The sequence below is a fragment of the Heloderma suspectum genome, chromosome 1 (assembly GCF_057233095.1).
Source record: "Heloderma suspectum isolate Gila_16-S chromosome 1, 16-S_ref, whole genome shotgun sequence".
Lineage (NCBI taxonomy): Eukaryota > Metazoa > Chordata > Lepidosauria > Squamata > Helodermatidae > Heloderma > Heloderma suspectum.
In genome coordinates this window covers 304,164,636-304,182,331 of record NC_139458.1, presented here as the reverse complement: position 1 = coordinate 304,182,331, position 17,696 = coordinate 304,164,636, and the positions used below count along the sequence as shown (strand labels likewise).

Sequence of the window (17,696 nt, the reverse complement as noted above, 5' to 3'; positions counted from 1 at the left end):
TAGTAGAACAGATGGTCTCTCTAAAATGAACTTTAAATTGCTATTTGAAATTGTGCAATTAAGAAACATATTGGCATAGGAACAAGGTGGGGATCTTGTGTAAGGAACGTTCTTTAGCTTCTGATGCTAGCAGCATTCCTTAGAATTAAACCATAGTAATAAACATTGTGACGACATATTCCTTTATCCATTTCTTAAAGTTAGGATATTGATATATCCTATAGATAGATAGATAGATAGATAGATAGATATCCTAACTTTACGGGGTTGGACTCGATGGTCTTATAGGCCCCTTCCAACCCTACTATTCTATGATTCTATGATATACTTCCATCTAAATCTGCTGTATTGCCACCTCTTGTTCTTCCTTCAGAAGGATCCTGATGAAGCATTGCTCTCCTGTTGTACAGTGTTTAAGATGTTTCCAGTGTATTAACATATCAGCCTTTGAACTTTTATTTTCTGAGCAAAATATATCCAGTTTTTCTTTCTTATATCTTGTGTACTAACCTTAAATCACATTGGTTGTTCTGTTCTTTATTCTCCCTCGAGTTCATTGGCATCCTTAAAAATGTGTCAAATCAAAATACAGTCTGAGGTCTGACCAGAGCCAAAAAGAGTTCTGCTATTAGTCCCAGTATTCATGCATTTCAAATCTGAGTGTAGTTAACCTTTAATTCAACAGTATCACATTGCTGAAACACATCATGACTATAGCTCAAAGGCCTTTCTCAGATTCTCAAAGTTTGCAACCAATTTTGTACTAACTTTCTTTGAGCTACGTCTAACATCACACCAGCAGACTTCTGCTTGCATGATGGGACTTCCCCTTGTTCTCCTCCTGCCAGCACCACCCTGCATGTCTCCCAGATCTGCTCAGGGTGTGTGTGTGTGTGTGCGCACACGCACAGGGGGAAGAGGTTATCCATTGTGTTGGAGTTCCTTACTTCTAGGGAACAGAGAGCATTGATTTCAACTCCTTATATTTATGATGTATTTCTGTGCAGTTGAACAAAAGACTCCAGTTGCAAGCTTATGTTAATTTATTAAAACCCCTTTTGTTAACTAAAATTATGTACTTGATTGGCAGCACATTTTTAAAAAGCCATTTGCTGTTTTTATAGGTACTTATAGATAGATAGATAGACAGACAGACAGACAGACAGACAGACAGATAGATACAGTTTCCATCATAGAAGCAGCATTTGTCGTCTTTCTTTTTCTCACAGGACAGAAGACCTCCTTTAAAATAACTCCTGTTGCATCACATATAAGTATCATCTAAAAACAAAGTGTATGTTTTTTCTTTCAAAAATGTGTTGACTGCATGCAAATTGATACAAATTTAATACATTCCGTTCTTTAAAAATGACATAACATTGAATATGGTGTTTTTAAAAAGTCTTTTAAAGGATTTGGTGGTGATCATGCTAATTTCTACTACTCTTCCTGTGGCATGGGTCTTAATATATCCTCGATTGTGCTTGTGCGTATATCTTAACCCATTCTGAATACTTTTATAGAAAGGTGGGTTATTCATGCTGAAATACACTCATTAAAAAGTGCTCTATTAATCAGATATTGGGGTCAAATAGACACCAATTTAGTCATAATATCTAATCTTAAAACAACCATGACATTGTATTACGGCTTATTCAGGAGTGGACAGTATCTGGAGAATACTGATGCCTAGTATTGATTCCTATGATGGAGAAGTCTAATAAACCCCTGATAACCTTACTTATCTACTTTTCCTAGATGTTGAGTAAAATATTACATAACATATCCTAATCTTATATCTCTCCATCCAGTAGTGGTTGTGGTAAATGTGTTCCCACTGTTTAAGCACCTCCCACCTTTGGAAGTGCAGTACTTCATTTTTCCCTATTCATTTTAATTGAGCTGAGTGACCCAATACCATTTTAATGAAATCCTCAAATTAAAAAGACCACCACAATAATGTTGGTGGGTTTGAAAAATCACAAAACAATTGACCTTTTATTCTAGTGCTCCCCTGCTTAGTGATCTCCAGATTTTTTTTAGATTATCCATCATCCCTAACCCATGCTGGCTGGGACTAATAGAAAACACCAGTAAAGCACCAAGTTGTGGAAAGCTGTTCTAGGAGAAGCTGTTCTAGGAGTCATGGAAGACTTTAGAAGGCAGAATCAAGATTCAAAAGGATCTCGACAGGCTGGAACACTGTGCTGAAACTAACAAGATGAAGTTCAGAGGCAAATGTAAAGTCTTGCACTGAGATACAAAAAAATAATCAAAGACATTTATATAGTATGGGGAAAATCTTACTTGGCAGCAGTGCATGAGAAAAGAATCTCTGTGTCTTAGTTGATCATAAGCTCAATATAAGCCAGCAGTACAATGCGGCCACTAAAACAGCTTATGGAAACTTAGGCTGTGTTAACAAAAGCCTATTGTCCAGATCACAGGAAGAAATTATTCAACTCGGTTCTGTATTGGACAGGCCATATTTGGAAAATTGTGTCCAGTTCTGGGTTTTAAGAAAGACATTGACAAATTGGAGTGCATCCAGATGAGAGTGACCAGGATGGTGAGAGGTATGGGAACCAAGTGCTGTAAGCACAGTTGAAAGAGCCTGGAGAAGAGAAGATTAAGAGGTGACATGAGAGTGGTCTTCAAATATTGGAGGGGCTATCATGCAGAAGATGGAGCAGAATTGTGCTGTGTTGCTTCAGGGCTCAGGACTGGAGTCAGTGGGTGGAATTTGCAGGAAAGCAGACTTCAGCTGAACATTAGGAGAAACGTCCTAACAATAAGAGCTGTTTAACAGTGGAACAGACAGCCTTCACTGGAGGTATTTAAGCAGAAGCTGGAAAGTCAGCTGTCAGAGCTGTAGCTGCATCCGACACTAGATGGCCTCCAAGGTTCCTTCGAACCCTATGAAGTTGGGAGAAAATGTTTGCATATATTAAATACCCCCCTTTTGGTCACTTATGGCCAAAAAGCATAGGAAGGTTACTCTGTTACATTTAAGTTTTGATATACTGTATACTGAAGTTTTCCATGTAGCTGCAAGTGAGCTGTTGGAAAATAAATTGTTGAAATGAGCACTATGGCACAAATTGGAATGTATTTAAATGAGCACTTATGCCCTGTTTTTCCACTTCAGAATGGAGGTACTCAGGGCAGATTACAATGAAAACAATACTGTTAAACTATAATGCAAACACATCCACAGTTGTGGCACTTCAAAAGGAAGCATGCAGAAATGTAACTTTTAACAAAATGGAAACATTGCAAACAGATCTTCCTCTAGTTTAATCACCTTAAAACACGCAGCCATAGCGGCAATGAAATTTCTAAAAGAATGGGATATGTAAATACTTTTTTTAAAAAGACAGGCTATATATAACATATTGCTCCACTATTGTGTAGTAATAGGGTTTAGCTTCATATTTCCTCTGCGGAGTGGGAGGAATACAGGAAAGGTGAGTTGAGAATATACCGCATTTCTCTTTCTAGGAGGCTGAAACCAAATACTTTAGGTTGTTAGTGCCTGAGAACAAGCTTCGGTCACTAAAATGGAGGGAGACAAGTTAGGGTTAAACCTGAAAAACAACAAGTAGCCACCCCCAATAATTTGAGTACTGATAGAAAGGAAGGAATATTTATGCTTTCCCCACACATAGAGCAAAAGAGAAAAAAGGCAAATGAGGGAGTAGTGAACAGCATTCTGTTGAGGTCAGCTGAGGCAAATCAAAACTATGCTTCAGCATTTAAAACTTTTAGATGCTCTGGCAGCTGCTAGAGGCTTAAAAATTCCCACGTTGCCAGTCTTTTGCTCTGGTAGAAAGACAATCAACATGAAGATGAAAGCAAATTAGGGCAAGGTATGTGCGTCTTGTTCAAATATGGGGCTGAATTCCTTTTACCACTGTCGTTTTCTTTATATTTAGCATTCTTCCATCATGCCTATTGACCATTCTCTTCAGTGCATGTATGTCTGGTTTTTTTCTATAGATGTAAGTCCCAGGAATTGAGTAAGATGATGAGAACTGTAATATTTCTCAAATGGTGGATTAGGATGCAGGTGGGGAGGGCGAGCACAAATCATTTTGTATCTCATATGATTGGTTACATAAATTATCTGATTAGTCACTCCCTGTTGCATCTTGACATCTCCTTTGTGTTGAAGGTAACAGCTGTTCACCTTATCCACTGATAATGGAAGCAAGAAGCAGTTGACTCAAGCTATAATAAAGTAGATCTAAGGCTAAATTTTAGGAAAACCTTTTTAAGGCAGCCTTACAGGTAGCTACTTGCCTAGGAGTCTTGGTTCTTCTGCATGAGAAACATGGTAACTTGCTGTTTAAGCCATGTTATGACACCAGATACATGTGATAGATATCTCTTGTATGCAAAATAGCTCTAAAAGTAGTTCAGCAGCCTTCTTTGGTACCTCATTTAATGACTGATTTTTGTTCTTGGGATCTGTCAAGGAATAGCTCAGCAGACAGTCTGTTGCAAGTAAGAGGTAGGACAGGATTGTATCCACTTGCCTACCCGCTTGAACTGTAGTTTATCCTCTATATCTGCCAGCATCTCTTGTCTGTTATTTTCCTTTCCTGGGCCAAAACACTAGTCTTTGGTCTAGAGGGAGAAAAAGAGAGAAACAGTTGCAGCATTTCCATGTCCAAATGTGCTGTCCTTCATGGACATGGTGAAAATGCAGTGTTCTTTCTCCTGGGCTGCAAAGGAACTGGCTCTTGAAAGTATAGTGTCCAATCTGTCTCTGCTGGACATTTCAAGATCAATTTAGTGCAAGAGATTAAAGTTTAAAATGTTATTGCTGCTATCAGCTCTAGGTGAGACAGGAAAGAAGATTAAATAGCATAAAATTACTAATCAAGGCAGTTACCAGAAATACAACACTTACAGAAAGTGATAAATAGTTTACAAATAAAACAGACTAGTAAATGTGTGGGTCTTGCTCATTAATTGCATGAATCCAGTTGTTTTTCCTTCGTTACGTTATATGTTTTTCTTTTTATGCGGATGTGGCTTTTCCCCAGCTGTAAGGATAGAATCACCTTCAGTGCATGTCTTCAGAGCTCAGCCGCTGTTACTCCTTTGCAGATTGGGGCTAGGAGGAAATATCTGATGTTGAGAATGGAAGAGAGCGAGAGGAAAAAATATTGTACACTTGTATCGGAGATGGTTGATAATATCCCTAAAATGTTTGTACTACATCTCCTTGGAGTAAGTAAGATGTATTAAGGCTACCTATTTTGCTTACACTGAAATGCCGTGCTTTCCCCTTGTCCTTGTATTCATGAAGTGAAAATTGCCTGCAGAGACATTGTCTGGCAGGGTGCTTTTTGTGTTAATTTGATCATGAATTACTTCCTTTGCCTCATCTAGTTCCTCTATAGGTAGTAACACTGTGATGTCAAGTTCTCCACATAACATAAGCTCCCAACTGTTCCTTCTTTTAAGGATTAATAAATGCCTTTGCCTGATCACACCATTGAGTTGAATGGGTACACTGCCAAATAGGCACTTACTTGACTTCTGGTTGATTCATTTTTTTGCAACATGAATTCAGTTGAGTAAATACAGGTTCAGTCAATTCACTGTCAGATAAGTGGCTGCATTACTGGAGTAAGAGGATTTTTTTCAGGTAAGAAGTAATAGTTTTTCCTCTTGTAGAAGTCACTCTTTTCATTCTACTTTTTGTACCACAGAAGCCAGTCAGATAGCAACATAATGGTTTTACTGAGAATAATGGGGCTATAAATTTTTGTATAAGGACATCTGCCTCAGGCAACGGTTGCTGAGGGGGCAGGTCATTCTTCCAGAGCGCCCCCTAGCTGTTGCTCCTGATCACTGCACATGTATCGATCTGGTCATGTGATACGTGCTGTTGCTACTGCTGTTGCATTGTAGCAGTAAGCGGCACCAGATGGAGTGGTGAATGAGTGGCGGTAAAATGTTGGATAGAGCTGTGTGTGTCCTCTGACCTTCCCTGCACACTCTAAGATAACCTGTTTTCCTCAGTGTTGAAGTAAGATTCAGCTGCCAGTCTTTTTGGCTTCTGTACATGAAATGGGGAGTGGGGAGATCTTAGTGTAGCATCAGTAGAGGGAACAGTGTAGACTTATTTAAGAACATAAGAAGAGCCATGCTGGATCAGACCGAGGGTCCATCTAGTCCAGCATTCTGTTCACACAGTGGCCTCAGCTGTTGACCAGGAATCCACAAGCAGGACACAGCACCCTCCCAACCATGTCCCCCAGCAGCTAGTGTACATAGGCTCACGGCCTCTGGTACTGGAGGTACCACATAGCCATCAAGACTAGTAGCCGTTAATGGCCTTTTCCTCCAGAAATTTGTCTAATCCCCCTTTAAAGCCATCCAAATTGGTGGTCATCATTACTTCCTGTGTTAGTGAATTCCATAGTTTAACTACACACTGTGTGAAGAAGTACTTCCTTTTATCCGCCCTGAATTCCCATCACTCAGCTTTATGGGATGACCTGGGTTATAGTGTTTTGAGAGAGGGAGAAAACCTGCTTGCTGCTCTTGGCTTTCTTTTGCAATCTGTAATGGAAATCTTGCATTTAAAATTGCAAGAGAAGTTACACTGTTTAGGTTTGAAGTGTCATTTCACTACCTCTTAGAATATCATTGTGTACAGCAATGAATCTGAATGATCCTAATTTGTTTGTAACCCTGTAGTTCATAAACATAGCTTTGAAGAATTCACACAAAGCTAGTATCATGGTTGTGGGACTTCACTGATCCATCCAGTGACCAAAACCCTAAACTGTTTCCAGTTCAAGTGACTGGTAGTCAAGAGAACAGAAGTGTGTGTTGGCTACTTCTCTAGATAGTAATGTGAAGTGACTTTAAATTATTGCTGATTGCCAAGTCCCTATTGATCCCTATGCTTATCATATTGTTGTAGAAGCCTAGGAGTTTTACAAGCTAGGCAGTTCCCATAGCTAGAAGGATTGACTAAGTCAGAGTTATTACAAATTGACCTGAAATCATAGTAGTTCTTAAATTCGTTTGTAGATACAATAATTCTGTGTTTGAATTGGTTCTAGAGAAAATATAGTGAGTGGAGGAATCAATATGAGCATATCACTTAGCATAAAACAGTAATTTAAATTGCTTTAGTCTAGAATACTTTATTATTTCTAGCTTGCTCTTCTGGTCACTGGGCACCTACAGTAGGTTACCAGGTAGAAAACTAACATTACATTAAAACAATAAAATACATTGTTAATATAACTACAAAGTTTAAGTAAAGGTGCTGGGAAGATAAATGTGTGATTCAACGCTGTGTTTGTTGCTGTCATATTTGACAGCAAATTTGACAGAAAACCTCCATAGTGAATTCCCATCTGCCCCAATGCCAGTGGTATGTACTGCAAGGGAAGGAGGTAGTAATGAGGGGAGGGGCTAACTGTAAGGAAGGATGTTTCGTGTCCCCTGCCTCATACTATAGGCCACATAGGTGAGAGACTTATCCTTCAAAGGCAAAGCAATAGAGGTGGGCAAGGGAAGGGTTATTTTCCTTGTCCAATTATCCTTGAATATTAAGTTGTGGCTAAGTGTATTTATCTGAGATTCTGATTCTGTCAGGTCCCAGTCAAATTAGATTCTTTTGATTACCAAGATGAAACAGAGTCAGTTGTGCAAAGAAATAATTAATTTGAGTGGGACCTGACAGAATCAGAACCCCAGATCAATACATTAGGGATGGGGGAGAGACTTTGCAAGGGGAAAGCTTGAAATGAGCCCCCTCCCCACAAATAGCCTGGACCCATTTTGAGTTGGGACCCACTCGTTCAAGCTGGGTCCTTCCAAAATGGGGCTCAGACCCCACCACTACCACTTGCTCCCCTGCCCTCCTTAGCAGTCCCACAGGATTCTCCTGTTACCCCTTCCTCCTTCCCCAAGGTAAGTCTTTTTTTCCAAAGAGAGGTGCTGGTAGAGAACTGGCACAGAGGATGTGTGAAACTAAAACAGTAATGGGGCTTCATGGACGTTTTTAAATGCTGGGGAAAAAACATGTCTTATGCATTCAACTAGAACACTTGAAAAGCCTAATCAAGGTGAGCCAAAGAGCCCACACATAACATCCCTATTTTTATTCTCTGTAGATTGGAGAGAGTGGCATTTTTTTGTTTTTCAACCTCTGGTACTAATATCCAAAAGAATTAAGTGAATTGATCACTTAACTTGGGGGCAGAACTACACTTCAGGACAAATATGGGATTAATTTCTCATATTTATATTCTGTTTTGCCCTTTCACCATCCAGCACTTTTCCTCATCAGTCTTTCTCCCCCAGTAGAGGCTGGTCAATTGAGGAAAGGTGGCTGCTGAGAAGGAAACTAGGGGAAGGGTTAAACCCCATGCCTCCAAATATACTCTGTGCCGTTTATACATGTTGGCGGCAAATGCAAGGTTGAGAACCTCTTATTTGCTATTGAAGTGTAGTTCCATGGCAAATAAAGGAAAAAGGAATTAGGAATGCCTAGAGAGTACAGGAAGGTAACCTGTTCCAATTATCATTCTGCTATATGGAATTGCATATGGATGTGTTACCATTTCTGGCTAGAATCAGATGTAAACAGTAACAATCACTTGGTAGCCTCTGACAGGTAGTAATAATCATAAGCAGTCCAGAAGGAAAGTTGCTCTTTTCTCATCTTATTTCAAGTTTGATGTGTTTCCCAGTGTATTTACATGGGCTAATAACTTCTTTGACTGATTAAAAGCCTGCTCTAAAGTCCAAGTATGTCGCAATATTGGTTACTAAACTTCAGTGATTGTAATCACATGGTCTTGAACCAACATGTTTTCTCTATATTTACCGATTCTTCCTTTCTCAAAATAGATCTGATTCAGGCCACCAACGAGACAAATGTCAACATTCCCCAAATGGCTGATACACTCTTTGAGCGAGCGACAAACAGTAGTTGGGTGGTTGTGTTCAAAGCCTTAGTAACAACTCATCATCTAATGGTTCATGGCAATGAGGTAAGCACAGTTTTCTCAAAGTTAACCTTCAGTCAGGTAGTAATGTAGATTTAAACGAAATATGATTTTCTTAAATATGTATTAAATATGAATTTCCCCCTCAAATTATTAAAAGAGGCAGTCCTCCTTGGTTTCTGGAGGGTGTTTTTAGTCTTTCGGGACAGTACTTTCCCTTAGATTAGGAGGCAGGACCAAGTTTTGCATTAATTCCATCCCTACCCTCTTAGAGCATCCTACTTAGTGTCAGAGAAGCAGAGTTTCTGCTCAGGTCCATAGCAGTTCACCTTTTGCATTTGTACTTCCCTTCTTGATATTTTTAATTCTTCCTGTCACATGCTTATTGGAAAGAGGATTCCTTCATAGATCAAGGAGCAGGATTGTGATCAGACTGTTGCTTCTCCAGCAGTTCCTACTCCCCAAGGTTTGATTGTTAGGGCTCAAGCGTGGCCAGGCCTGCCAATGAAGCCTCAAACCAAAAATGCCAGCAGCACCTGCTCCCTTTGCTCTTTACTAGAGCACAAAAGAGCTGCCTGGTACCAAAAGGTGTGCCATCATTCCTCAGGGATTGCCTGACCACCTCATATCTCAGTGGCAATAGTGCACATCCACCTGGAGGTCCTCTAATGTGTGGGTGAGCAGAAGGTAGATCAAGATCTTCTGGTAGATTTCTGGGCAGTATGATGTTGATTGTTGTTTGGCAAGGATTTCTGATTCCAATTGTTTAATAATAGCAGCAACATTTTATACGGCCTAAATTAAACTGGTGAAATGAAGAAAGCTTGGTGTAACCAGGAGTGGATTTTTGTGCGGAGGAGCTGTGAGTGCCATTCAGTTCTGGTGCTCAGAACAAATGCCTGGGTTTGGAATTCTTGAATTCTAAATGTATGTCTTCTGCATCTGGCTGTGGTTAGTTACTGTCTTGGGGTCCTAGTAAAAAAAATCCCACAAAGTAGATCCTGCAAGTCTGAAGTCTGTCAATCCCTGCTTAAATGGGTGAAGACCATAGTGGTGCCATTGTGTGCAGGGTCTCTTTCACACAAAGCCAGACCCAAAGCTAGGTATGTGCGAGAGGGGTAGCGACAGAAGAGGCACAAGCACCATAGCCCCCCCCCCCCCGGCCTATTGTTTTCTGGTTTCCCAAGAAAATATACTGATAATGCAAGGGCCATACCAGAACAGAAATGGGTAACCAACTTTCTCTTATGGAAGCACTTCAGGATAGAGATGTGTATGGCCACCACTACTGATCTCAGCAGGATTAACTTGCTTTCATTGATCTCTGAGAAGTATCTGCATGTTCACATCGGAGACAGCCACAACAGGCAGCACCTTCACTTCTTTATGATCACATATATCTCCAATACAGAGCATTGCTATGGAGTCCCACATTTGTACCCAGAGTATTCACCAAGTCGTTAGTGACCCTGGTGGCACATATAAAACAGAGGTATTTACATGTCCATGTATGCAAGTTACATTCACACCCATTCTCTATTGTGGAGGCAAGAGCAGAAGGCCAATCTATAAACCATAGATATCTATAAAGTGTCTTATCTTGGGCAAAATTGGGCTTGCTGTTAATTTGGGCAAGAGCTCATTGACCCTGAAAAAAAATGCCTGGAGACTTCAGAGTGATTCTAGATGTAGTGCAGCTCAGGATGGTGCAGTCAAAGGACCAGTGGAAAACAATCATGGAGCTGGAGTGTTCCATACAATGGAAAAGTGAATCTCATGGTCTTGTCTGGGTACCGTGTTTTTTTCAGACTTGTGGAATGGGCACATTGTCACACCAGACCTCTTTGGGGACACTGCTTCTCTTCTGGTCAGAAATTGCCAGTCAGCACCATCTTCTGCTGGAAGCTTCCCATGATCTTCATTTTTCTCTTGAATTATGATTGGCTCCACAATTATTCTCCCAGGATTAAGTCTTTCAATGCTCACTGGATCTCTGAGCACCACATATGTGTTCTTTTTGGAACTGAGTTGCTCAGAGGGTGTAGTCACAGTTGGATTCTCAGAAAAGCATAATTTGGTTTGAGCTTAGGACCATCAAAGCATCTTTGCTTTTCTTCCAGGATCAGATGTAAAGCTCTTAAGCTCTTAAGTTCTTATAAGGATAGGCAATATAGGGTTGAGGGGTTTTTCCTGCTCTTCCCAGTCCAATCTGGGGTGGCAGGGAGGTCCCTTTCTTTGAAGGAGTTAATGCAAGAACTTGGCTCTGTCTCCTTATGCAAGAGAAGGCACTATATGTAAGGACGTTCCTTTCTGTGAATTCTTGTTTGCCTTGGCTTTCAGATAAAATTATAAATCTTTATCTTAAGACAGCCTTACAAGGTCCAGGAACAGACAACTGTTGTGGCTTTATATTTGTTTATATCTGTATCTTCAGTGTCTTGTCATTGCCCAAGGAACTTTCCAGGAAAAAAAAAAACCTTTAGTGCAATAAGGAACTACTCAAAAAGAATTGGAATTTCAAAGACTTCTCACCTCTGTATAACAAGGAGAAGAAGAATAAAACCCCACAGGCTGTATATGACCAACTCATGTGAATAATGGAGAGAGCAATCCTATGGCCGCTAGATACTGCCTAGATGGCCATAGGATTTTTTGGTTTCTGGGAACCGAGGTTGTCCAACCTTGGTTCCCAGAAACCGCACTCACCTTCCCCTCGTCACTGGCGCAGTTCTTTCCGTGCTGCCTCCGTGCTCATAAACAGAGTATGGAGAGGGCAAAAATGGGGCATTCCTGGGGGAGGCTTTTAAACAGCTTCCTATCTGGTCTCCAGCCCCCTTCCTTCCCCTCCCCGAAGACGCAGCTAGATGCTCCAAAACAGGCATCAGGCTACAAATGCAGGGCAGCTGGAGCACGGAGGAGAGGATCCCCTCTGTGCGCCATCTGCCCTGCATTGGATAGGTGTCAGCCTCTTAAGTTTGGAGGCTGAATTCTATCTTCATAGGATTGCACCCTAAAGGAATTTAGCTCCATACCTCTAGCTAGAGGATGGCGGTAATCTTGACACAATGTGGATTTTATGCAAGCCACTGTTTGTCTGCAATGTAGCACTCAACTAGCTTACCCTTTTGGAAGCTCAGGTTTGTGACTATAGATTTTGAATTTTTAACGCTAGTCCCAAGATATAATTAATATGTTTGTTGTACATTATTCATCAGTTACCTTACAGTCCTTGTAAATGTATAGGCAGTATGGATGGGATGTACCAACAGTTGCCAATATAGGGTTAAGTCTAACATTGCGCTAGCAATAAAAGTCATTTGTAGGACATACCAAAATTTGCTTTTACCTCATTAAGTGCACAAATGGATAGTGTGATTTAGTCACTTTTCAATGTGGAAGGGTGGGATACAGAGTCTGGTTTTGTGAGTTGAGCCATTTGTATCCACTCCAGGCAGAATTATTCAAATTGGCAAGAGATGTCTAAGCCATGGCATTATTATAACACAGTTCTCATGGGTTTTTTTACCTAGAAGAAAATATGCTTGTGGGTCTGTGATGAAATAGTAAGAGAACAATGTTGAAAGATGAATAGATCTAATATTATCCTTTTTTCCTTCCTCCTAGAGGTTTATTCAGTATTTAGCATCTAGAAACACACTATTCAATCTCAGCAATTTTTTGGACAAAAGTGGATCACATGGTAAGAACCATTCACTTTCAGTAATGTTTCACTGGTATTTCTGCAAAGTTTTTATCACTTGGGGAGAAATGTGATTTTCTTTCCTTGTGGCTTATGGCATATATCAGTTGGATCAAGACACACTTTTATCAAGGACATGTATGATAAAGCATGAACTTACTGAGTCTGCAGGATTTAGTAGGTAGAATCATTGGTGGACAGACTTGAATAGGTGGAGCTTCAAGGTCACATGTGTGTTTATATAATTATTTATGAATGTACATGTGTTGAAGCTCCTGCGCCTCTGGTGTAGTACTGTAATATGGAATAAAATGCAAGATTAAATATGGACTTCTAATAATGCATGGTAGCTCTTGTTTAATAAATTGTGAAAGACCTTGCACATAATCCAGTGTTGTCAAAAGGCCCTTATGCTGAGGTTTTACTACTATGTAAAATTTATTTAATCCAGATCAACCTTTAAAAAAACAACAACAAATAAACAATAGAGAGCCCTATATTTGTTTTTTCTTCTGCAAAGTTGTTTGACAGTCACTTGCCCACTGTGTGTGGGCATATATGGTTTGTGGAGGCAGGGGAGAGCAGGTGTGTGCATCTTGTTTTTATAGAATCATAGAATAGTAGGGTTGGAAGGGGCCTACAAGGCCATCGAGTCAAACCCCCTTTTTCTTTATAGGAGGTTAAAGAAGGTTTATTGTTCCAGAAAGGAAAAAGTACCAGAAAGGAAAAATGGGAAGGGATAATGGAAGAGGAAAGATAAATGGGAGAGAATATTCTCAGCTGGAACAACTTTGCCAGACCCCTGAAATTTCAGTATTGTGCTCTTTCCCCAAAGGTGTTAACAGGAAACTTTGTAAAGGGATTGTGTGTGCTAAAGTCTTGAGCTATGCACTTAAGAACTACACTCATAACAATGCGGTTTGATAAGGCTCCTCTCCGATTTCCTGCATCAACTTGAGTTAAAACCCTACTCCAACCATGCTTCATGAGCACATAGTTGTGATGTAGCTAGATAAAATTTCCTAGGAACTGCAGAAGGGGGCAATGGCAGTTGCGGGCTGCTCTATGTCCAGTATCAAGTCTATGTCCAAAATAGGAAGGCAACATTAGTAAAGCAAGATTCCCACCCTCAGTCTATTACTTACCCTCGGATTTTCTTCCCTGAAATTAAACAAACAAACTTTTACCTGAAGAAGACTGGAACCTAACAACTTTTCGGCACCGAAGTCTCAAATGGCACAAAGAAATGACTTGAATGATTCACGGTGGAGCTTTGGGGAAACTTGAAACCTAACCTATTGCTTTCCTCCTAATCCTTTTATTAAGACTGTGGTACTAGATTAATTATAATACTTTTTAATTTTTTTTAGAACAAATGTTTTAAATGCACGTGCCTGCCTTTTTCTCTGTCTGTCCCTCCTTTTCTTCTCTTCACCTTTGTCTGTTTTAGATTAAAAGCTCCTTGGGGACAGGGACCTTTCCTATGTAATTCTGTAAGGCAGCATGTACGCTGATGGTGCCATATGAATAATAAATAACTTTTTATGGGCAAACTTCCTTCCCACTGTTTGCACATAAAGGAAGCTTTTAAATGCATTATATGATAACAACCATCACATAAGCCCTGTTCGCACATTGCAATGACCCATAATTTTTTAAATTGCAGGTTATCTTGAATGAGGGAGCATTTGCCCGCTGCCTGTTTGCTCCTGCTACAAGTGGGAGTGGCTTAACAAACTATGAACCTCCCGTCTGTGGTTTGGCTAGCGTTATGTGCCAACCAGGAACTCTTTTTCTTGAATTATTTCTCTGGCTTGTCGAGGAAAAGACAAGCTAGAGTTCCTGGTTTACACATAACCACATAGTGTTACACATAACGCTAACCAAACCACAAGTGGAAGGTCTGTGGCTTGTTTAGTTGCTCCCACTTCAGCAGGAACAATTGAGCAGCATGCTGCCTTGTTCACGCTAACCCACAATTTAAAAAAAATTGTAGGTTGTCATGACGTGTGAACCAGGCCATGGAGTGGTGGAAGATGTGTGATTTAGATTCTTGGCTTACTGGTAACTGTAATTTCTAAATCTGAATCAGTCAAAGAAATTCCATACTTAAAATTGTAGAACTAGCAATCCTGGGAACTGTGAAAGAAGCCTGTTTAGGCAAAGGATATGTGCACACTTAACACATGAAGTATAGAGGGTATGAATAAGATTTAAAGTTGAAACGAAACCATTCTTGAAATTTTTATCTGTTAGGTACCAGCTTTCCATGGAGCAGAAAAATATATCAGATTTTATCAGATTGGAGTTATCAGATTCCAAATTTTAAAGACTCTGATGTTTTCAGCTTTGCCAGAAACCCAGTGTTTTCTCCAAATGTGTCAGCATGTTTAATTTGGCTCTTTTCTAGCTCAGTTTGCACAGTTTTGTAGAACATGTTAAAACTAAAAGACTCTTTACTCATATCAAACTACAAAACATATTCCAGTAGCATGTTTTAGACTATTAATTACTTTTCAGCCTAGCCCAATATATCATTCCAGTTGACTTGATCTCATTGGCATCCAATAAGTTAAAGTGGCTTGGGTCCAAGTAGTTCCAGCTTAATTGTTCTCTGGATCAGGGTGTCTGTGTATGTTATAAAGAACTTTAAAGTGTCTGCAATCTGTTAATCAACACTTTAAAATGATGGCAAAACCAAATGACATAGTCATAGAAGCTGACCAGATGAGCTGGATAGTAATACAGTTGAATAAGCAAGGTATGCTACTGTGCCTTTGTGTCTTTATCCGTTTGGTAGTAACTTAAGTTTGGAGTTCCATCGTCCAAAAAGAACAAACTTATTTCCCTCATATAGAAACATAAATTACCCTAACCTTGTAATGTAAGCAAAAACTAACACTTGGTACGATGTGTCTGTAGACAGGCAGCTATATGTAGGGATTCTTTACTTGGGTTTATAGTTTTAGGGAGCAATCCTATCGGGATAGGAAGCCGCATCCAAACTCAGAGGCAGCTGCCTATCCAATGCGGGGCGGGTGGAGTGCAGGGGGGATTTTCACCACACTCCAGCGGCCCTGCATTTGCGGCTGTCTGGCTGTGGGACTTCGGAGTGGGGCGGGGGGAGGCCAGACAATGCATAGGAAGTGTCATGCTAGCACTTCTGCACCCCCTGCCCCTGGGAGCACCCCCTGCCCCTGGGAACACCCCCTGCCCCTGGGAACACCCCCTTTTGCCCCACTCCATGCTGCTCTTCTGAGCATGGGGACGATCCGCGCTGCCTATGAGGGGTAGCGGGGGAGGCAGTTTTTTTGGGAACTGGCCTTGGAGCATGAGCTTTGAGGTAGGTTCCTGGAAACTGAACAACCCTATGGCCATCTAGCTGCTGACTAGCGGCCATAGGATTGCATCCTTAGAGTAAGATAAATGATTATAGAGAATGCTGCTAAAATCCAGCAGGCTGTCATTAAAATGTGTAACCTCTCTCATTACATCATTAAAAATTATGCTATCTTTTTTTCTAGGATATGACATGTCCACCTTTATCAGGCGCTATAGTAGATACTTGAATGAAAAAGCATTTTCCTACAGACAAATGGCATTTGATTTTGCAAGAGTGAAGAAAGGGTAAGCTGTCCTTGTCTAATACAAATACCGTTGGCCCCAATATAATAACCTATAAGTTGCTGTAATTATTATAACTAACACTGCCCTGATACTAATTTCAGAAGAGTTGATTAAGAATAGGATTATAAGGCGAGAATATACATAGAGGGTCTTCTGGCATACAACTAATATGGTTTGTTAGCTTTTGCAAATCTGATGTAGGATCTTTAATTGAAAAACTATTTCTACTTCTATTCTAAACACACTAACCTTTTGAGTAATCTCTCATTGATTTTAGTGAAAACAATCTGTTCATAAGCCCTATATATAAGAGGAGTAAACGTATTTGAAAAACAAGGGAGAGCTGGAGTATAAGTTGTATAGTGAATAATGTTGTGGTTTGTTCCAAATGCAGTTGAGCATTAGGGGCACTGCAGTGGTTGCCCCAATGCAGTTGGGGTTGCCCTTATATGGAAAGTTCGATATTAAGCCCTGTAGAACAATCTGGGCTAAGAATGAATTGAATAAATTGGATTGCCTATGATAGAAAACCATTTTCCTACTTCTGTGCCTTTAGGGACCTCATAGACATACAACAGGGCAAAGCAACAGGAGGAGGTTATAGTCTTATCTGAAAAATTGTCAAATAGTGCCTTGAAGCTAAGGGTGCCCTGCCCTGGCATGTGAATGGAAGCACTTTCCACTAAGGTAGGGTGGACAGCGTACAGCCTTTCAGATGTTGCTGGACTACAACTCACATCATCCTTGACCATTGGCCAGTGGGAGTTGGACTCCAACAATATCTGGAGGGCCACAGGTTGCCTTTCCCTGCATGAAGTCAAAGCTACTACTCCTTAATGACTATTAGGTACAACCCACTGTTATCCTGTAGTAAGCCCTCTAGCTCCTGCCCAAGTTCCTGAAGATGCTCAAGAGGTTAATCAAAAACAGAAGTCAGTAGAAAAGAGGGCAAGGACGTAGGGCATAAAACATTTTGGAATTCCTTGTACAGTCCTAGGAGACCCTTGAATATCTCTGCTGATATAAACATCTGTTAAATTGTGGAGCTAATTACCCTGTAGACACTCACTTTTCCATCTCCATAATATCTGGAAGTCCAGAAGCTATATAAAGAACATACCTTCAGAAGCTTATATAAAGAACATATCTTCAGGTCATTGTTATTTGCATAGATGAAAAAAAATATAAGTAGTATTTTTTTTTAAAGGTGTGTCTTTAGTCTGGCATACAGAGTTAGATTCTATACTGCATTGTACCTTTGCTCCCTAGCCAGGGATCATTAGATATTTAAAATTAGCGGCATTGTTCTCTCATGCTGAAATCAAAGTGTAAGACACGACACAATGTTGATCAGTGCATGTAGGAGTTTGATCTTAATGATG

At 40.3% G+C, this 17,696-nt stretch overlaps 1 protein-coding gene across 2 annotated transcripts in view; it reads left to right on the top strand.

Moving 5' to 3' along the window:
- The window catches only part of SNAP91 (synaptosome associated protein 91), a 108,811-nt gene that overhangs the window by 17,354 nt on the left and 73,761 nt on the right, over nucleotides 1-17,696 (top strand). For both annotated transcript variants that reach the window (XM_084827017.1, XM_084827018.1), the window contains 3 exons: nucleotides 8,890-9,032; nucleotides 12,612-12,687; nucleotides 16,212-16,314. In XM_084827017.1, the coding sequence (XP_084683143.1) occupies nucleotides 8,890-9,032; nucleotides 12,612-12,687; nucleotides 16,212-16,314 (322 nt within the window). The remainder of the gene's footprint in view (nucleotides 1-8,889; nucleotides 9,033-12,611; nucleotides 12,688-16,211; nucleotides 16,315-17,696) is intronic.